The following is a 22386-nucleotide window of genomic DNA, read 5'->3' on the forward strand; positions in this document are numbered from 1 at the left end:
TAAAAAGCGAAAAAGGAAAGTAACTAAAGAACATAGTAAATCTTCCTTCATAATTAATTTTGTACTAACAAAATTAACAGTGTGTTGGATCCGCGTGTCAAGTATCTGTAAGTACAATATTACTCTAATTCTAATCTTACTAATATTATAAATGTGAATGTTTAAATGGATATCTGCAAAATGGCTGCATGGATCTCGCTAAAATTAAGCATAGATGTAGAACACGGTCCGAAAGAACACATAGGCTACTAATTAAGTTTTTTTTTAATACCTCTCGGACGGAATCGGACGGACGGTCAACAGCTATTCAAAAACATAATATTGAATTTCTAATTGTGATATTGCAAGTATCAAATAGTGTCATAGTAGGCAGCAATCCACATTAATAAGGAACTCTAGTATTGTACCAAATAGATTTTAAAAAGCAAATTTTATATCATTTTTTCAGTGTGATGGCGTTAACTGCAATGCTACGGTAAATTTTATTATTATAACCATCATTGAACTATAATTTGTCGTAAAACCAAAGTGTATTTTCCAATTTACAGTGCAGTGGAGATGATTGTCTAGCTGCCGTGAGTTTTAAGGTTTACGCGCATTGCTCCACTCCTCGCACACTTAGCGGTGTCATTAATGGCGAGAGGATGCCTTGAATGACCGGGATAAAAATAATGCGATACGTCATTCTCGCTTGCACGGGTTAATAGTTCACGATCTTCGAGACGTTGGCGTTCACTCGTCATCATCCAGCCGCCGCGTGGAGAAGAGTGGAGCAATGCAACCCTTCACATTTTAAATAGACGTGAGTTGTTTTCTTTTTAATTCTAATTCAATCTACTTTAATTCAGTGTTCTGGTGACGATTGTAATGCTCAGGTAAGCTTAATACAAATATCAATACAGATGGTAAATGATATTTTTCTTTGACTGACAGTATTTGGCTACAGTATGTTCCAAAAGTTTTACTAGATTGAGCAGACTGTGGTGTCAAATCCTGCATTTCATAGCCGACAACATCCATGTCGATGAAAGCAACTTTATGTTCTCTTACTTGTGCCGTTCTTTTCATATCTGGATGCCACTCAACGTCTGTTTTCCTTTCTTATGTAAATGCGAATGTTTGGATGGATGGATTTTTGTTCGAAGGTCTTTCCTGAACGGCTGCATGGATCTTGATGAAATTTGACACAACACATAGGCTACTAATAAAGTATTTTTTTTATTCTTCGCGGACAGTGTCACGGGTGACAGCTAGTATATTTCTCAATGTTATTGTATGTTACAGTGTAAAGGACCACGTTGTCAAAACATTATCAACGGTGAATCAGGAAATGCGCTCAGACAATCTTTTTTAACGATTCAACTTAGTTCTGGAAGTAGATAATGATATAAAAATTAAAAATTAATCCTACTGATTACAATGTTTGTTTTATTACTATTGGAAATAAGATCCATCCCTTTTTAATTCCTGATTACTCTCCCCTTTTATATTTTCAAAGTTCTGATAATACTTTAATTATTATTATTATTTTCATAGAAATAGGCATTAGCACAGACCAAGAAAAGTATGGATGGACTGTGTGAAATAGGATATTTTTAGGAAGGTAATACAGATATGAAAGCTGATAGAGATGTATGGAGGAGTACATACGGATAAGCGATAAACACAGCCCTATCTAGTTTCAGTCGAAAAAATGTAAATCAATTGTAAGGCAGATGACGAAGGTGATAGATAGCTGGTGGATTAAAATCACGTAGATTATAAAAAGAAAAAAATAGCCTACAACATACCCGCGTGCAACAGCTACCTTCCAGTTAAAGACCTGTGAAAAACGGTCCAGCTGTTCCGGAGATTACTGGGAACAAACCCAGCTTTGCGGACTGACTTCTTCTTCTTCTTGAGGTGCCTCTCCGACTAGCGAAGGTTGGCGATCAGTTCTCCATATTTTCCTTTGTCTGTGCCTGCGGACTGACAGACAGGCAAAAATTAAGATTTTCGTTTTTCGTTATCAACTTCAACGACGTATACGAAATGTGATATTTTCTCGATATTACCCATACAGACATTCTAATTTAATCAGCTTTAAAATCCCTAACCATCAGTTTTTATTGCCAAAAGTTATAAAAACATGGCATTTTAATCTCATTGGAAAAAAAAGACTAACTGAGAACCAATACTAAGGGTTGTTTAAACCAAACACGGCAAGGTGCGAACCGTGCTCGACCGTCGCGTCAGAGCAAGACAAACGTATCAGTATACATGAAAACGCTATACCGCTACTGACGTCAGCGTCAAATAGTTCCGGAGTTAACATCAGTCAGTGTGCTTAGACTTACTAATAATATAAATAGTTATGTTTGGATGGATAGATGGATGTTTGTTAGAAGTTATCTCCAGAACGACTGCACGAATCTTGCTGAAATTTGGCATGGATATAGAACATGGTCCGGAAGAACTTGGTTACTAATTAAGTTTTTTTCAATTTGCGGACGGAGTCGCGCGCGACATTTTCGTTCCCAATACTCCTCCGAAACGGCTAGACATAGAGCATATTGAGTAGGTCTGAGAATCCAACATCTATTTTTAATCCCGCGCGGACGGAGTCGCGGGCGACAGCTAGTTGCAGTATAATAACGACATACGTTAAAACAAATTAATTTTTCACAATCCCGCGTAATGTTTGTTTTACTAATTTATCTCTAATTAGATTTATTACAGAGTATTTAAAGCTTATCGACTAACTTAATCGTTTTATTTACAACAATGCATGTCAAAATGCTAACAACGATATTGTTAATGTTACTAATTAATTTGACTTTTGCTGAACCGGTGAGTAATTACATACGAAAATGGATAAGCGAAACAACACTATAAGTGAGAGTTCGGTCCTTACGTGACCTCCATAAGCGAGAACTGGTTAGAGAGAAAACTTTAAAAGCGTGAAAAATATCGCGGTTAATTGGACACTCGCTTATGGTCAGGTTCATCGTTTGCTTGATTTTACTAAAACTTTTGTAATATAATCCCATAAAGTCTATAAAGTAAGAAATGTTTTAATTTTTGTGTTTGAAAAAAGATTTTTTCCTACGCTCGATGTTAGTTTAATATTTTGATGATTGTTGACAATTAAATGATACTAAGGGTAATATTAAAGCACACCAAACAGAGAATGTGTAGAAAATTATAAAATTTACTAATTGTCGCCCGCGACTCCGTCCGTGAGTAATTAAAAAAACTTAATTAGTAGCGTATGCGTTCTTCCAGGCTATGTTCTTCATATATGCCAAATTTCATCAAGATCCGTTTAGCCGTTCTGGAGATGTCTTCAAACATCCATCCATTCATGTAAGCATTCGCATTTATAATATTAGTATGATTTAGTGTTGACTTTAGTAATTGTTGACAATTAAATGAAATACTAAGGGCGGTTTTAAAACCACATGAAACCAACGTGTATAGATAATAATTTGTTTTTCAACACAGATACGTCGCTACCAGAACAAAAAAAACAACCAAAATACAGTATGTACGTACACAGGACTACACGGCCGATGTTATGACCCCAATCAAGTGGTCAGTATTTCACGAAAATATAGGAAAAAAATACTAATGCTTTTGTTACTTACCGGTAACAAGACAGTTTAGCAGTAGCGTTAGAGTAGAGCGAGATGTGACCGCCCAGGGCGCGTAAAGAGGAAAGGAATAGCAAACCCTGGCGCCCACAGTGCTCTCAAAGATACCGTATTTTTGCAAGGTTTCTCTCGACACCAAAAAGGCGTCACAAAAATCTCGCCCAGGGCGACGGAACTGCATTAACGGCTTGACAATGTTTGTGAGTGAAGTAATAATTCAAATCTATATCGTATCCGGAGTTAGTTGTCTGCAAAATGTTTAAAAAAAAACATTTGAAATTCTACTTATATTTAATTACTATTTTTTAATTGATTTTATATCACAGAATAATTATGATGCTCCCCACGTGAAGAAGCATTATCGAAACGCAAAACTTTCTGGACTGAAAAAGAAACAGGTATTAGCTTTTATTTAAATTCTAGATTATAGCTAAAAAAAAGCTTTTTCTAGTAATGAATATACGCTATGTTACTCTATGATGATATAGCTTTCTAATGACAAAGGAATTTTTGAAATCGGTCCAGTAGTTTTTGAGTTTACACGTTACATACAAAAATACATATTCCTGTTTATATTAGTATCAAATTATACTTCTTAACAGATAATTAAAATTTGTATGGCTGTAATGTTAAAATGTTGACCTCTCCCACAATGGACCGATGACCTGGTCAATATTGCGGGAGTGCACTGGATGCTGGCAGCACAGGTATTGTGGCAATCGATGGGGCCTACGTTCAGCAGTAGACGAATTAGGGCTGAATATGATGATGAATGTAAAAATTACAAATTCATTTATGTACATATACTTTTTTAACATTTTTATTTGTCTGTCTGTTTGTTCGTAAGTACGCGTTCGTTCCGTGTAATCTCCAAAACGTCTGGACGGATATTAATGTGACTGGAAGGTAGTTGAAGTGTGTGTAACATAGGTTTTTTATTATCTTTCGTGGCTTATCGATGGCTCAGGGGTCAAGCACTTGACTTGCAATCTGCAGGTTCTGGGTTCGAATTCCGCCATGTACCAATGTGGTTTTTTTCGACGTTCTAACGGTGAAGGAAAACATCGTGATACAACCTGCACATATCTGAGAAGAAATTCAAAGATATGTGTGAAGTCAACCAACCCGCACTTGGCTAGCGTGGTTGACTATGGCCTAATCACCCTTAACTTAGGGTAGGCTCCGAGCCCCTCGGTGGGGACATACAGTGAGCTGATGATGATAACAAAGTCGCCAGCAACAGCTAGTTAATAATAAATCTTTATTCGTGTGGGCTGGTATTAAGAAACGTCTGTTTGTTCTTTTTTTTTCAATTAACTTTCTTTGCTTTTCGCAAGGTCAATTCGTCGATTAATTTTATTACTTTTCTTACTAAATTAAATGTTTACAGTAATATTAAGCTTCCATGAACCTATAATTTAAATGATGAATTTTATATAAGATTTCTTATATTGTAATAATTTAAAAAATAGTCTGTACAATTTGAAGTGACTATACATACATTTGAAGTGAAAAAAAAATGTTTATGAATCTTCAGATCCCCACTGAGATGCTCGGAGCCTACCCAAACAGGTGACCAGGCCATAGTCAACCACGCTGACCCAGTGCGGGTTGACATCACACATATCATTGAATTTCTTCTCAGATATGTGCAGCATCACGATGTTTTCCTTCACCGTAAGAACGTCGGATAAATGTACATATGTAAATCGGAAAATGAAAAACAAATTGGTATATTTATGAATAATATTTACAAATCATTTTCTGTAGTTACAGTCAAGAGTAAATCATCCGTACGTAAGTACATAAATTAATTAAAAATAAACATAACAATTTAGTACTGGCAATTGAATGATTTGTTTGTTTTGTGTATATTTTTTAAACAAAAAAACACGAATTAATAATTAAAAAAGTAAGTTTTAACAGTGGTAGAGCCCGTAACATCTTCGCACGAATTGTCCAGGCTCGCCCGGTGAAATACCATGACCACACAGAAGACAGGCGTGAAGTGGAAGCAATTCCGCGTTTCGTCTGATGAGTGTGCGTCCCGAAGGCCTAATTTAGTCATTTTTCCCTTCCCACACTTTTTCTTATAAGTAAGGATGGGAAGTGGAAGTGGACTTTCCGGATGAGAGGATGCATGGGAAGGGAAAATATTTTCTTTCTGTGCATCTTCTCCTCCGTCGATTAAAGGTAGGCAACGCATATGCAATTGCGTATGTATATAGGCAACGGTCACTTCGCTACTTCAGCGATTTCAGATGGCCGCTCGCTCGTTTGCCACCTTATGATATAAAAAAAAGTAAAACTTAACCCTTTAACGGTCATATGTTTATGATAATTGATAAATCTAATTTTATTTTTTATGAAAATCACTGAAACAAGGTGCTATGCACAGTGCGAATTTTGGTGATAAAAAAATAAAAATCATGATGGTGAAAATATCGCCTCTTACTTATAAAGGATTAACGTACTAAAGACTTTTTTTTTTCATTTTGCTATGTTCACATTTTTATTCTTTATTTTTTCGCTTCAAAATCTTTCTCTAAGATCTATTTATTTTACAGCCAATGGTAAAAAGTCCTTATGTAAGTTTACATAACTAAGTATACACTAATATTAAGTATTTCAATTCTTTTATAAGTCAATTAGTAATATTTTAATTACTTTTATAACAATTTTCGTAGAATCCTTATGAAAATTCTCACAAGAAACATGGCCGAAATAAACAGATTCATCCTTCAATTTACAATGATCAGGTATTATATAATATTTCTATAACTTAAAAAAGAAATTTCGAAAAAAAAAATCATAAAAAGTTAAAAAAAAAACAACGACACATTTGAAAATTAAAAATCAAAGTGTCGACCTTAGTACGACCGTAGTTTAGTTATTGTTTACTTATTATTTTATTACAACTCTTACAGCAATATCGTCCTTATGTAAGTATATTTATTACATTTAAAATATAATTCTCAATAATAATAAATCTTTTATTCACACACATGGTCGAAACAAAACAAAAAATACCAATTTAAATTCAAAAAAAAATAAAACAAAATTCTTCAGGGCACATGTAGACGTGTCCACATGGCCAGCACTGGACAGTCCAATCCTACTCTAGCAACAATGAGTTCCACGTAGCTGTTGACGCAAAAAACTTTGTAACCCGCCCTCTGCGTTAGTCGCAAGAATTCCTCGCTCACGCGTTATTTCAGACCTTCTTTTAAATGTAGGAAAAATCTTTTACTGTTTTCTTAATTTATAATTAGTTTCTAGTTAACTGTCAAAGCTAAAGGGTTAACTTTTAAAATCCTTTTTTCCTTAAACCTAAGTCTATTGTGCCATTTATCTTTTGGCATTTATTCGCATCGAATTATATTTTTTTTTCGTTGTTTTAGCCTCAAACTTCAAAATTCATTGTAAGTGTAATAGCAATATTAAACTTTAACACCTATTTCACCATTTAATCTACACTAAGGCTTAATTACAGTCTTACCTAACAATGTATTCTTAGCTTTAATTTTTTTTTTATATTAATAAACTCATTTGATTTTCTAACTCCAGCCTGATTTACCTGTGAGTATAAAACATAGATACGGACTTCTGTAATTAAATAAAAATTAGAAAATATAGCAACAACGCCATCTACATTTCTAAAAAATCATTAAAAAAAACTTCAAAAGTTTTTTTTTATTATTATACTTTACTAGCGGTCGCCCGCGTAGAATTAAAAAACATAATAAGTAGCCTATGTGTTCTTCCATACTATATTCCATATGTATACCAAATTGCATCATGATCCGTTCAGCCGTTCTGGAGATAAATACAAACATACATCCATGTAAACATTCGCATTTATAATATTAGTAATATATTAGTAAGATTGTTTATATTAAAAGCAAATATTTAAATTATATTTTTCAGTTCCTGTTCAAAGATTATGAACAATGGTTTGGTAACTACGATGAATTGTATTTCGTCAACAAATATCCTGAAGTTTAGACATAAATTGTAAATTAATTTTAATACATAAATAAAAAAATTTTCTTTAATTTTTTTTTCATAAAATTAAAAAAAAATGTTATTATACATTTAAAAAATATATATTTTTCTGTCACTTGTTAATTAGTTGTAAAAAATAAAAGTTACATTCCTTTTTATTGTCACAATAAGATCTCATTACGCTTTCCAGCGTGGTAAGACATTTGGAAAAACCCTCATCAATTGATCTTGTCAAAACCATTCCTTCTAATATTCCTTATATCTAGTCAGGACAAAGAAAATCCGACGATCAAAGGTCAATATTCTGGAAAAACGTGACTGGAAAAATATTTGACAAATATAAATTGCTTTCTTTTCTAAAAAAATACGACTTAAAGATATTAATGAAGGAGATGTGATGAGACATTAGTTTCTTGAAATCCTAATCTCGTAAATGCAATAATTTTGGAGATTTTGTTGAAAAAACATTTTTTTACTTTAACATAAGTGCATTAATATATTTATGGTTCTATTTTACTTTTCACGTCTTTATTGCTATTAAAAAGTTAAGATGTAAAAAGTAAAATTGAACCTTGTTACAAGCGTAGAAAGCTCAAGTTTATTTGAGGTAAAAAATGATCCGCTGTCCTCAACACCCTGTAAACGGACTCTATATCTTACTTCTTACTAATGATATAAATGCAAATGTTTGGATGGATGGATGGATGTTTGTTTGAAAATATCTCTAGAACGGCTGAACGGATCTCGATGAAATTTGGTATAGATTTAGAACATAGTCTGGAAGAAGACATAAGCTACTTATTAAGTTTTTTTTATTCCTCGTGGACTAGTTGGCTAGTATACTATATATTTATACATTCGGTTTGGTCCTTAATGTCTTCTATATTAATACTAGCTGTCGCCCGCGACTCCGTCCGCGCGGCATTAAAAATAGATGTTGGCCGATTCTCAGACCTACTCAATATGCTCACAAAATATCATGAGAATCGGTCTAGCCGTTTCGGAGGAGTATGGGAACGAAAATTGTGACACGAGAATTTTATATAAGATGTGTCTCTACCAATTGTACGTACACCTCAAAATGTAGAAATGCGTTAAGTTTTCGTTATCAGAGATAAAACCAGGGGTCTGGCATTTCGCCCTCACTCTCTAATACAATAGGCCGTGGGCGTCGTAAATTAGACAAAGGCTTACGAGCAGACCCTTTGTGTGCTCGGATGTAACGTAAGGTTAGATGTATGTTTTATACAGGATTTTTTGGATGTCAAGAAATATATTTGATATTTTCTTGAAATAAAAAAGCAAAAAATTAAAAAAAAAAAGCGTTATTTTTTTTTTAACGAACATACAAATGGTAACATAAATTTAAAAAATCGTCATGTAGTAATTTTAGTAGAAAAAAAATTGAAAGTCATATCAGGGACTTAATTAATTTGTTGTTTTTTTTTTAGTTTGATATAAGCAACGATTTTTTCTTTTTTCATTCACTAATCATGCAAAAAAACTAACCTAACCTAACGTTTTTTTTTTCGAAATATTCGTCTGTATTTTAGTTTGAGAAAATTTCAAGAGCAAAATTTACGATAGAATATTACTCGAAAGGGGAAGAAAGGAATAATATAACGTCTCTATCCGTATAATTTTTGTTTTATTCATTACTTTACCCCGATGTAAGCATTAGTCGCAGCAGCCGGAACTTTTTAATATAAATGCAAATGTACAGGGCAACGGACAAATTGTTGGGAAGAATTGGGTTACGAAAAAAAAAATCTTATATCGTTATGTAAAAAAAAATATACATTACTTATAAAATGAACAAGGGACTTAGTACTCATTATTTTTACTCCCAAGTGTTAATAAAGATACAACTGAACATAGGTCCTATATGTTCTGCATTGCAACACTTTTTTATATTTTTTGTTTGATTTTTTTTTTGTATTTCCAGGAGATTTTCGTATCCTTAGTTGTATTTAATGGCGTTTTAAATTATATTGTAAATGTTGTAATGTCTTTTAACATATTAAATGTATTATAATTAATATTATTTAAGACCTACAATTAACAAGTTGGCAATTGACGCAAAAAGTTATTTTGTAAAAAAAAAAATTTAGAGTAAAAGAAGTGATGAAGTCATGAAAAGAAACGTTACTGTTACATCGCAATGTGAAAACTTTATTATTTACCTCCAATTTCTCAAACAAATATACGCCCTTATAGATAATTAACACGATATTTCAAAAGTTTAGGAAACCACAAGAACTTTTGAAGGTTAGAAGTTTCGACAACTTTTGTCATAATTCATAATTCAAAGTACGTGTTACCTAAGTTTAGTATTCAAAAAAAAATCTAAATTAATTCAAGGTTTTACCAAGCAACGATATTAAATAATTTAATATCAAACAAAAATCAGAAAGCCTTGTCCCTAATACACGAGGATGGCTCATCTAATAACACCTCACTATTCCAAATCAGTTCAACCGTTAAGCCTCCAGACACACAAATCCTCATACATCATACTAATATTATAAATGCGAACGTTTGGATGTATGGATGGATATTAGAAATTATCTCCGGAACGACTCAACGGATTTCACTGAAGTTAAGTACAGATGTAGAACATAGTTTTGAGGAACACTTAGCATACGAATATTTTTTTCCACGGGCGGCGGCTAGTAAAAACATACATTATTGCCCTACTGAGTCAGTTGTGTGATAATTAGGGACATAATTTATCCTTGTTATGTTATATTACGTATTTAAATGACATACAATTTATCAATTTAATCTGTATCATTAATGTAACAAAGATGTTTACGTAACAACCTTTATTATCCTGTAGGATGAGACAGGGATAAGATTAATTAATCACTAAGGAAGTCTTATTACCGGCCAACAGAGTACAGTAATGAGTAGAAATTCTTCTTATTAACATTGCCTTGACATTTAATTTCGTGTTGCCCAGAAAAAAAAACTCCCCGCCATATAACGGCATTTTTTGAGATGGCAACAATTTTATTAAAAAAAATATTTAATACGACAATGGCAAATCTTTATCACACACAGTTATTTTTTATTCTTTAAGATTTTTTTTAATTACTACAATAGTTTTATATTACTACAAATTATTTGAAAGACTGAATAAACACATTTTGTTCGAGATTCTTATTGACTAATATAAAATATGTCATCAGCGCCCTCTATAATTAAATCTTTATACTAGAAGAAATAGTTGAACTCTTAGTTCTTCGTAATTTACTATAGATGTCGCTTCTAGAACATATTTAGCGCTTGTTTTTTGGGGAATGGGTCCCTTTTTTAAATAAAATATACGTATTTTCGGTAATTTTATGATTTAGTTCCACCGATTATTCCCATAAATAATAATATAAAAGTAGAAAAGATGTAAGATTTTTTTTATAAAGTAAAACCTTCATATAGCATAATTTTTATTTGCAAATAATATTAAGTTATAATGAACGTTTACATCACATTTTTCATAATCTTCAATAAATTAAGCTTGAAAAAGCAAAACAATAAACCATTATTTGCCATGTGTCTAACATAAATCTAACCGTGGGTTTCTAAGACCAAAACCCTTGTTTAAAACCTATTGTTATCTCTGTTTTCTTAAAGATAACGACAGGGATGACGATATGTTTAATACAGAGATTTTCCACTCAAAAATCAACGGTGAAAAGTTAATTTTTAAACAATAATAATAATATCACAGAAAGCACCATTATATATAAGATATTTATTTTTGACTACAAATCACTATTTTACAGAAAAAAATATATTATTTTCCTATTCTAATATGACAGGCAATATTTTTAGATAACCTTGAATTTAAGTATAGGTCCAGTGTGCTTTGACAAATTACTGGAAGCCGTTAATTGAGACAATAAAAATTACAACTCGGTTACAAACATTAAAATATCAAATACACAGAGAATTATTAATTAGTATTAAGATTTTTTATATAAAAACTTTACAAGGGAATAAGAACAGAATTGTAGTAGGTGATTGTATATTTGAACTTTGAATTTTAGATAAAAATTCAAAGTTCAAATATGGGACATATATACATTCTTTTACTTGATGTGACATTTGATATATAAAATTCTCATGTAACAATTTTAGTTACTTCTCCGAAATGGCTTCACTGATTTTTATAAAATTTTATATGCACACTAGCTGTCGCCCGCGACTCCGTCCGCGCAGTATTTACAAAACATAAATAGTAGCCTATGTGTTCTTCCAGACTATGTTCTATATGTATACCAAATTTCATCAAGATCCACTCAGCCCTTCTGGAGATAACTTCAAACAAACATCCATCCATGTAAACATTCACATTTATAATATTAGTAAGATTCTCGTCACAATCTTAGTTACCATACTCTTCCAGAACGGCTTGACTGATTTTATGAAATTTTATATACATATTCAGTAGGTCTGAGAATTTGCTACTATCTATATTTTAATCCCGCACGGACAGAGTCGCGGGCGACAGTTGGTTATAAAATTAGTGTTCATCAGTTTTATCTTCACTGAATTGTGATGAAATCCAAGTTAACGCCCATTTTAAATTCGTCAACATATATTTTAAAGCCTTTGTCCAATGTTCTTCTGAATTAAATTGAATTTTGATAGAATAAGCATGCGGTGGAGACGCTGTGTCTTCTATTTTACCTTTATCTATCCTATACGGTAAACAGAACCCAGTGTTGCCCTTTTCAACCTGTTCTTTAAATTGCTGCAAGCAATCTAAGAAGGCTACCATTGCCGCATCAAATTTAGTATCCCATAAGAATCTGAAACCTCCGGAACCGTACAACGGTAAAACTTTTTGATCCTCCAACACTTCAATATAAGAATGGTTACCGAATGGTACCAAACGGTACCTTTGGAAACAGAAATTGATTTTCCTTGCTAAAGAAGACAGGAGTAGAACAGTTTGTCCCCATGCTGCATTTATTTCCGACCAATCTACGGGTGCAGTGGGTAATCTTCCTAACCTAAAGTTGTTTATAATACCAAATTGACCGGAATCAGATATATGAAATGTTGCTTTAAAGACATTGGTTTTTTTAAGTTTTTCTAATTGTGATTGTGTATAAGATAACTGACATTCGTAAAACTTCATTTGATCTTCAGTTGTCATTAAATCTTTCCGATATTTTGTGTATTCCCTCCAATATACATCTTGTTCTTTCTCTAACCTTTCTTTCTCTTTCTCTTGTACATCAATTTCTTCTTTCATAGCTTTCTCTTCTTTTTGTAAAGCTGATAATTCTTCTAATAACCTATTCTGTTCTTGCTTCCAATCTTCTAATTCTTTTTCTAGGCCTTCTAAATTCAAATCTTCTTTATCATCTTCTAGTTTTTTTAAATAATCATTGTAATCTTTCCATTCAGCTTCTGTTAAACGTAACTGATTGTCCATTAGTTCTAGTAGTGTATCTGTACATTCATCGCAAAGTGGATGATCAACGTCCGAATTGTTTGATAGTAAATCAAATAATGTAGCTTTTACATGTAACTGATGACCTAAGGAAGTTGTTTCCCAGCCATCTGATATGACCATGAATCCATTGGCTCCATTACCTATAAATTGGAAATTTAGTTGTATTTAATTTTTAAATTGAAAATTACTTTGTAGTTGTAAGAATCAATGTAAGACCAAACAAGTCACACTTTGTTGTTAAAAAAATGTTAAATTAATATTAAGGCCAAAAACATTATTGCGTAATTTAATGAGAAGTCTACATAGATATCTTAAATATACCAGATCAAGAATTCATATAATTTTTCTTTTCGAAGGTTTATATACGTTTTTGTAATATTATTTGTTTGCTTAAATACAAAAATTACCTGATTCTGACATACGAAAAGGTGGTACATAGTGCTCCAAGCTCGCAGATTGTAAATCTAAATCCACCTCATTATTTCTTCTTATTTGAAGTGTTAAATCTGCTATGGTATGTTCACCAAGATTATTCAAGGATTCATCTAACTTCAGAGGCTGTAGGCAACGCTGGCATGAGAAATTTACATAAGATTTGGAGTCACTCATTATTTTAATCTTCTTTCACTTTTACGTCATCAAAATGTATTACAGTAAAATATAAGTAATTAATCAAGACGAGGAAAAATTGTACACACTTATTCGCATTTGGCAAAATGATGCCAAATAAGTTATTATTTTCTTTGCGAATTTTAAATAAAATAATAAGAAGAGATCACAAAGAAAATTGTGGGCGACAAAATATTATGATTTTTGACAACTGATATCTGACAGTGACATTTAAGGAACGGCGATGCCAGCACATTAACATATTCATTCGATTTTTTCGATTTTCAAACGATTTTTTTTTATTAAAATAAAAGTGCGCCTTTAACCATTGGTTTATTTCTTTATAATTCCAAATAGCTCTACATAAAATGTAGAAAAAGTACCAATAAATAAAACAGCATTTTTTGTAATGTTTTAATCCATCTGTAGACTAGACAATCATTTTAACATAAGAGCACCATTATATTTACATAGATATATGTATATCTTAACAAAGAAAGCCTCACTGTAGTCTAAAATATTTTCGTATAAATGAAAACTTTACGTATAGGAAATAACTTAAGATAACCGCACTCAAAATTTAATCTTCCAAAATAAATCTCATATTTTACATAATAGAGTTATACCCAGACTTTTAACGTTATAACAAGTCCAGGAAACTTGATATTTTTGGTATCTGATTTTTTTTTAATTGCAGTAATGGAACTATTGACTATCTGTTTAATGAAATTAAGTGTATAAGGAAAACTATGTATAATTAGTTCGCAATCATGTTTTGACAAAATTTTAAATAGAAATTGCATTTTAATGCACTGTTCCTTAACTACAAAGAATCTACGTTGTAAAAATACGGAGAGATATTTCAGTATCAATATCATCATTAAATTATTTCAAACTTTTAGGCATCTTAATTGAGTACGCAATAAAACAAATAAAAGAAATATGATATTAAAGTACAAGTTTTTGGTCGTTTAGGAACGGAAATATTTTCTCTACTAAATCATAACTAAAAAAATATAATTTAATTACATCTTTGAGGTTAACAAATTCAATGTAGGTAACATTCAGGATGCACCGCCATGAAGATAATGAGATGCGTCTTGCAGCTTGTGATAATATGGATTTTGTAGGAAAGTCTGTGACAAACCTCCTTGTGGCCCCACGTACTGAGCAGGCACTAACATTTCCCTGTAACAAAAAACAGTTATGAAAAATAAATCGATTTGTTAAAATCGATTTGAAAAATGGGAACTTCTTCACTGCGAGATAAGATTTTTTACACAGGACACTTGAAATTATCTGTTTGAATTTGAACAAACACACCATCGAAGAAACTATTATAAAAATTCCCGGCTTAACACAGGAATTTAATAATAATAGTCCTAAATTAAAATCACGTATACCTCGCAGCTAGAGTCGCCATAAATACAATAATATAACGTTACAGTCAATTCTAATTCTTAAATCCATGTTGTTAAAGTTTTAAATCGGGTTTTCTATTCGTGTAACCCAAATTTTGTCGTCAGCCTGACCTCACGTTTTGCAAAAAAAAACATACGAGCGATACCCAAAACAATGACGTTCAAAGAGTAAATAAAAAGCTGCCTGTATTTTTCCTTCGAAAATCGATTTGCGTCAGCTAAAATGAGTCCAACGCACGTATAAGTAAAAAAAAATGCAGGAATGTCACATCTCATATCAATTCATTTCATTTAAATCTAATATAAAATATATGTAAATTAAGGAAAAAAAAGTCGTAAAGGGCAAAGTTAACACTTGCGGCGGTTGAATTTTTTTTTTTACTAAATGACATAAAAGCGTATTCCTAAAATCATTATTCTTATGCACAATGGCAACCCACTGACCGTTTGTTCTAAGGACACATGTGCATTTGCTACACCATATCTATGTCCGATTGATTAATGAGACGTAATGAGGGTCCTTTAAACCATTTGAAACAATGCATGCAAAAGAGAAGTAGGGTGACTATCGTTTTCAAAAGCGCGGATTTTCTTTACCTAATCTAATTTTAAAAATCATGATTTTTTTTGTACTGTAGCCATTAACCTCTTTGGTTATTTACGCCACTTCAATAATTTTAAACTAAAGCAATATACGTCAATTTAATTTCTTAGAAAAGTGATAAAACCAGAGAAAAAAAAATACTAACTTCATCAATATAAACCTTGTATTAAATAAATAATTACCCATTTTATTTTATATTACTATTTATTAAAAAAAATTAATTTAATTATTTTTACGATGGTCACCCTAAGCGTTAAACACACATGCTGGCCGGTGATTGATTTTTTATCGAAACTGTCACATTATGGCGCGAAGACAAACGCCCATGGACCATACAAGTTTTTTTTGTCTTTTTCTAAATGCTTATAATTATTAAGTAACGTTTAATTATAAATATAAAATGCCAGTTACCGCAATATGTTGTTAGCGGGAAAATATTATCTTTTTAACATTTATTAATTTAAGGCACCTTTTAGTGTAGAATTGTAATGTAAGAAATCTATATTAAGGAGAAGCTTAAGTATCGTTTACACGACTATATGTGGCAGTAAGTGTTTTCTTTTATCAATTGTTTAAGACTATATACATAAATCAATAATACTGTCAGCTTTTAAGTTCTAACAGAGTGCGCGATTGTCGAAAACCTTGAGACGGTAACAAACAAATCAAACCGTATCGGAAACAAAGGGCCGCTCATACGAAATAAAAATAATATTTAGTTTATGGCCAAATTTATGACATTGACAAGGTACGACTCCGATTACAGTGCGACAAATTTATCTGGCCCGGTGAGAGAGGCATTGTTATCGGTGTTAGGTCTATCAGAACATATGTTAAATGTATTTGGATAATAGAACACAAAACAAAATACATCAAGGCAGCTCTGACAAGTCAGGATATTGTGACTCACGACATGACGGAAAACGTCTATGTGCTGTACTTAATTTTTGTACAAAACCGGGTTAGATAAGTTCCCTGATTAATTTTCTATATTACCGACTTAATTCGGTACTATTAACGTGGAGAATTTTTGACTATAGATAAATGGACTAGGCCAAAAATTTACGTTGTACTTAACAAATTCGGGCATTTTTCGCGGGTTAAAAATTGATATGTAACAACACATAGAGGGTTTATCACGAATATTTGCGATACGATTTTTCGTAACATCATCTACAAAATATCTTAAAATTCATAACATTTGTCGTTGTACTATATGCTTATACAAATCTCATATACATTTTGATGATGACCTTCAGTTCTATCTATTAAAAATCAAAGTTAACTCACGGTCTATTTGGTTGTTGCGGAGTCCTGTCCCTCTGACGTCGATTCTTGAACCAGTTTGATACCTGTGTGAGGGTCAGACCTGTCTTCGCAGCGAGAGCTTTCTTCTCATCAGGTGTTGGATATCTAAAATTATATAAATCTTATGCCCTGATATGCAATTTCGTCATTAATAGCTAAAAAAAACTTAATAAGTAGCCTCTGTGTTCTTCCAGATTATGTTCTAAATCTAGATTCTTCTCCAAATTTCAGCGAGATACCGTTCCGGAGATACCTTCTAACAAACATCCATCTATCCAAACATTCGCATTTATAATATTAATAAAATAGTGTTTTCAGCGTTGACCTACTTAATGTTTTATTGCGCACTCACAATTCTTTAGGGTCTCCTTTAAACTTCCTTTACTTTGGAAGTAAATATAAAAATAATGAAGCATAATAATAATAAGTAGTAGTAAGTAGATTTCAGTAATTTATCATATTAATTACGCATGTATCTTAACATTATTTTAATAAAATTTATATTTTGTATTTAAGTTTGTATATAAGCGCTTTTTAAATGGTTTTCTTACCTATTTCTATAATAGCAATCTTTCAACGCGTTCCGACTTTTCTCTTTGAAACAATAAACGGTTTCCTCGCCGTCCCATATCGTCTTCGGCAGTGGATACTTTTTTCTTAATCTATATTTGTCAACTGCACCTTTAGAAAAAAACAAAATATCATATTCAAACTATAAAGTATTTAAAAAAAAAACATAAATTAAGTTTGCTATGTCCCTTCTGCGATCTAACTTAATATTCAACACAGATTCCTATTCTCGACATGTAATATTTTCCTGTTTGGGAATATCATATTTTAATACATTTTTCGAAAGAAAAACCCTTAATTTCATCCCGTAATTGTATACCTCCGTGAGATCACCCTTTGACCCTCAGAGTTCACATGGCCCACTTTAATCCTGTGCATCTTCTGTTCATCTGCAATTGCGTATGTTTATGGGCAACGGCAACTCATTCGTTTTTTACCGAATGATGAAAAAATATGGTCTTCAGACTATAACATACCTAAAGGTCGTCCGCGTACTTTCTGCGCTTCTTTATAATGAGCTTTGTACCATAAATCTTGTAGACCTGAGTGGTGTCTCGGTGAGAAAGTGTGTGACTCCAGGATCGCATAGAGCTCTTGAAATACACCTCTATGGTATGCTACTAAAGCACGTGCTCTAAAATACATTTACATTTATTATAGTATTAATATTTATGGAAGTTATAGAAATAACTAACGAATAAACCGGTTATAACGACGTCAAATGAATCGACAACGATATTCTTTAAAATTATCTGTTATAACAACAGAATAGTGCTTTGTTATTGTGCTTTATGCCAGTTACATGTGATGTTCAGCTGGGAACTACGATTTCGGTGACATAAACCGGTATTTAGGTGTATTTAGTACTTTTTTCTCCTTTATTTGCCTTTTATCCAATCTTTTTTAACTCACAAATGATAATGGATACTAAATTAATAATGCATTACAATAAAATACGTTAAAATCATAAAATACCTCAATACAGTATCATTTCCTCGTAGTAGTTCATTAGGCGGCAAACTCCATAAAAATGCTGCCAATTTTTCTATATCACCTCTTTGTTGTAACGCCTCACACACGCACTGCACTTGTTCAGAATTAAAACTAAAACAACCACCCATATTATTATCTTCATTCTCAGCGAAAAAAGATGGCGGAACTCGCTCTCTATCATTTAAAATATTATTAACATTTTCAAAATTAACCGCCGGCGCAACTTCTACGTCCGACATATTTATATTATTCTCATTTTGAACGCAACTTTTTGTATTCTGCATTTCGTTGAAATAACCCGAACGCGTCCGATCTTCGCCTTCGATTTGCGAAAAAAAGTTTTCATGTGTCGATGGTAATTTGACGTCAAATATCAAATGTTTCTTTCCGGTCAAATAGTTTTCAAATAATTTGTTACTATCTTGTATATAGTCTTTTTTCTCATCGTTTTTTTGTTTGCATGAATATAATTGTTTTCCACCAACTTCTGTTTGCGTGTAGTAATTGTTAATTTGATTGTCGTAAGGAAATGGCGGGAGAGAGGTTTCCGATTCGCTTGTCAGATCACTGCAAGGACTCAAACGGTCCGAACAGGACTCCATGTTAGTTGATTTCATTAGAATATTTGTACCTGTAACAAAGTAAATTAAAATTAATCCAATATGATTATGATATGTTGAATAGTGGTAGAGCCCGCTTTAAAATATTCGCACTAATTGGCCCGGCTCGCCCGGTGAAATACCACGACCACACAGAAGACAGGCGTCAAGGGGAAGCAATTCCGCGTTTCGTCTGATGAGTGTACGTCCCGGAGGCCTAATTTAGTCCTCTTTCCCTTACCATCCCCTTTTCTTATAAGGAAAGGATGGGAAGTGGAAGTGGATTTTCCGGATGAGAGGATGCATGGAAAAGGAAAATATTTTCTTTCTGTGCATCCTCTCCTTCGTCGATTAAAGGTAGGTAACGCATTTGCAATTGCGTATGTTTATGGGCAACGGTCACTTCGCTTTTTCAGCGATTTCAGCCGCTCGCTCGTTTGCCACCTTATGATAAAAAAAAAATCTGACTGTTCATGTTATCATAGTTTGCCGAAGTAAGACTCAGTTAGTCAAAATGAGTATTAAAATCCTAGGATATAGTTTTAATGGGACTAAATGTCAACGATTCGATATTAAACTAGAGAAGAACCACGTAAATTGGATTATAAAATTCCGCGTAGTCTGTGTACATACATAAAAAAACGATCGAACTTCACAATCTCCTTTTTGAAGTCGATCACAAAACTCGACTCTAAAACTTCTGTTATGTCTCTACATAACGCTAAAATATAAACACAACTAAAATAATGATTCGAAAAAATGTTTACATATTGTCAATCAATCTCTTAACACCAAATCAACAACAACAGCAACAAATAAATCTTACTTCTTGCTAATATTACGAATGCGAATGTGTAGATGGATGGATGTTTGGTAGAATGTATCTCCAGAACGACTCGGGTCTCGCTGAAATTTGGTATAAATGAAAACATAGTTTGGAAGAACACATAGGCTACTAAGTTTTTTTTAATACCGCACAGACGGTGTCACGGAAGACAGTTAGTCTCCAATAAATCGTATAAATATTTTAGAATATTGTCAACAATTTTTATTTACTTCCAACGCACCGGATGTGAGCTATCCATTGCGGGACGTTTAAAAAATTTCATGCGGTCGAGTAAAAATAATTCGATTTGTTTTCATAACATAACGCGACACGGACCGGAGGTTTCGGCGCAAACAACCGCGCGCAATTAGGTCACGCTTTTTATTCTAAAGAGGGTGGACACAATCAATGGAAATTACTACACCTTATTCCAATCACCCCGTTTACGTTATCCCACTAACGTATGGTCAACGCATTAGAGCGTTGTCTTATAGATTAATCTATCTTCAGTCATCTCACTCAGTCTTTATTGTCAACTTTCGCGTAATCCATCCATTTATTTCTATACCTTTTTTTCCCAGAGAGGAATGCTTTATGCATACTGCGCGCCCCGGGGGGGACGCGGTAGTTATGTGGGATTCTCCTCCATCACGGAGGCATACCCACTAAACCTCTCTGTTCCTCCAACGCATCGGGACGGGGACACGGGCACGCTTTCGCTTTCGTCCGCGACCCCGTCTGCGTCAGCTGCTGAGGCAGCTCCCTCTCGGGGGATTTATTTCTATACCTACCCCTGCATACTTCTCCACATAATTAAAAAACCTCCTTATCACATACGATTCTTCCCATCTTATAACATGTCCATACCAAGATATCTATTCGCAAGGCCGTGTTTGTTCCGTGTAATCTTTGAAACTGGTAGACCGATTCTGATGGGACTATCGGGAAGATAGCTGATGTACGCGGGAGTAAATTAGGCTCATTTTTTTTAATTCCGTGATGACAAAGTTGCTGACTACAGCCAGTACGAAATAGACTAATCTAATCAACACTTATAACTTCCCCTAATGGCTAATTAGAGAGAAAAATCTACAAAAAAACAAGCATAAAATTATTTTTAGTACGTCTTTTGTTTTATTAAATCTGATTAAAATTTACAACCTGCACATATCTGAGAAGAAATTCAAAGATATGTGTGAAGTCAACCAACCCGCACTTGGCCAGCGTGGTTGACAACGGCCTAATCCCCCATAACTTAGGGTAGGCTCCGAGCTCCTCGGTGGGGACGTATAGTGAGCTGATGATGAAAGTTTACATTTCATGATAGTCAATATGCATTCCCTTTAAGAAATCTTTGAAATATAATATTCAGTATCTGTATAAAAACAAACCTTTTTCTATGTAGTTATTTTAAGAATTTCAGGTAAATTTTAGGCTTTATGTACGTATGTTTATACGAAACTAAGGAGCAGCAGCGCGAAGGATAATTACTAAGTCTAAGTTATAAAACTAAAAGGCTAGGCTTTAAAATTGCAATTTGCTTTCTCTCAGAGAATAGACGATTTTCAGTAACCTTTCGGTAGTTCCGTATCGAAAAGATGCGTACTAAGTACGCACCATTTTTTAAAAAGATAAAAAAAAAAAGAATTAAGGAGTAGATAATAAACTTTTTAGCTTTTAAATCGTCAATGAAATAAAATAATATTTGGTAGATATTTCGTAGAAGTCAAATTAAAAAATTACAATTAGATTATAATGTAATTAGAGTTATTGATATTTTATTAAATTAAATTATTAATTAAAATGGAATTATAACAAAAAAAAACAAAAATATTCTAAATTCAAATATGACGGAGTAAAAAACTTGAAAAGCCCAATTTAAATATTCATACCTTAAATCAAAATTTATCTTGAACGTATTAATTCTACACAAAAGCACTTTTTTAATTCAACAATCACACTGGGTGTTTAATTTGACACTTGGATATATCCTAGACACCCTCACCCACCGACGTTTCGGGGTCAAATGACAAAGGTGGGTGTCATTTCAAAGCGACAGACAGAGATAGTAAAGTGCGAAAGGGACAGACAAGGGGCGGCATCGCTTATGTTAGGGCGGAGCTTTGGTACGTCGTTTTTCAAGTTTTTTGAGTTTTTTAATTTTTTTTAGGCGATGGAATTTCCACCTTTATGCCAGGTGCGTTATTAAACACTCTTAGCTGTGATTTTGTTTTTTCGATTTAAAAAGATTACGATTTTTTCTGGTACCAACATTACAACCAACTAGTGTTGTTAATGGTGATTAGTATGTTTGAACCGATTTTGGTGAAGGAGTTGGTTTGATTCGTATTT

The 22386-nt window shown here is 32.9% G+C and overlaps 3 protein-coding genes and 1 long non-coding RNA gene across 4 annotated transcripts; 2 read left to right on the forward strand and 2 right to left on the reverse strand.

Moving 5' to 3' along the window:
• Window positions 1-9: 9 nt before the first annotated feature.
• LOC106125740 (uncharacterized) lies at window positions 10-879 on the forward strand. The gene is made up of 4 exons (XR_001228283.1): window positions 10-107; window positions 449-475; window positions 549-575; window positions 849-879. It is a non-coding gene; the product is annotated as an uncharacterized LOC106125740 (long non-coding RNA).
• A 1876-nt stretch (window positions 880-2755) lies between these two features.
• Window positions 2756-7637, forward strand: LOC106125661 (uncharacterized). Its single transcript, XM_013322941.1, has 10 exons — window positions 2756-2829; window positions 3484-3573; window positions 3959-4030; window positions 5403-5429; window positions 6200-6220; window positions 6320-6391; window positions 6560-6574; window positions 7034-7054; window positions 7200-7211; window positions 7560-7637. Exons 1-10 carry the CDS (start codon window positions 2764-2766, stop codon window positions 7635-7637), a joined length of 474 nt encoding a protein of 157 aa, XP_013178395.1. The 5' UTR covers window positions 2756-2763.
• Window positions 7638-11070: 3433 nt separating this feature from the next.
• Window positions 11071-13896, reverse strand: Atg6 (Beclin-1-like Atg6). The gene is made up of 2 exons (XM_013323227.1): window positions 13512-13896; window positions 11071-13244 (listed from the first exon to the last, which is right to left on the reverse strand). Exons 1-2 carry the CDS (start codon window positions 13711-13713, stop codon window positions 12163-12165), a joined length of 1284 nt encoding a protein of 427 aa, XP_013178681.1. The 5' UTR covers window positions 13714-13896; the 3' UTR covers window positions 11071-12162.
• A 606-nt stretch (window positions 13897-14502) lies between these two features.
• LOC106125712 (uncharacterized) lies at window positions 14503-22046 on the reverse strand. The gene is made up of 6 exons (XM_013323012.1): window positions 21927-22046; window positions 18592-19240; window positions 18093-18250; window positions 17598-17727; window positions 17029-17151; window positions 14503-14901 (listed from the first exon to the last, which is right to left on the reverse strand). Exons 2-6 carry the CDS (start codon window positions 19224-19226, stop codon window positions 14778-14780), a joined length of 1170 nt encoding a protein of 389 aa, XP_013178466.1. The 5' UTR covers window positions 19227-19240; window positions 21927-22046; the 3' UTR covers window positions 14503-14777.
• Between the last annotated feature and the right edge of the window lie 340 nt (window positions 22047-22386).

This window comes from Papilio xuthus, unplaced genomic scaffold (genome assembly GCF_000836235.2).
Source record: "Papilio xuthus unplaced genomic scaffold, Pxut_1.1 DF825783.1, whole genome shotgun sequence".
Classification (NCBI taxonomy): Eukaryota; Metazoa; Arthropoda; class Insecta; order Lepidoptera; family Papilionidae; genus Papilio; species Papilio xuthus.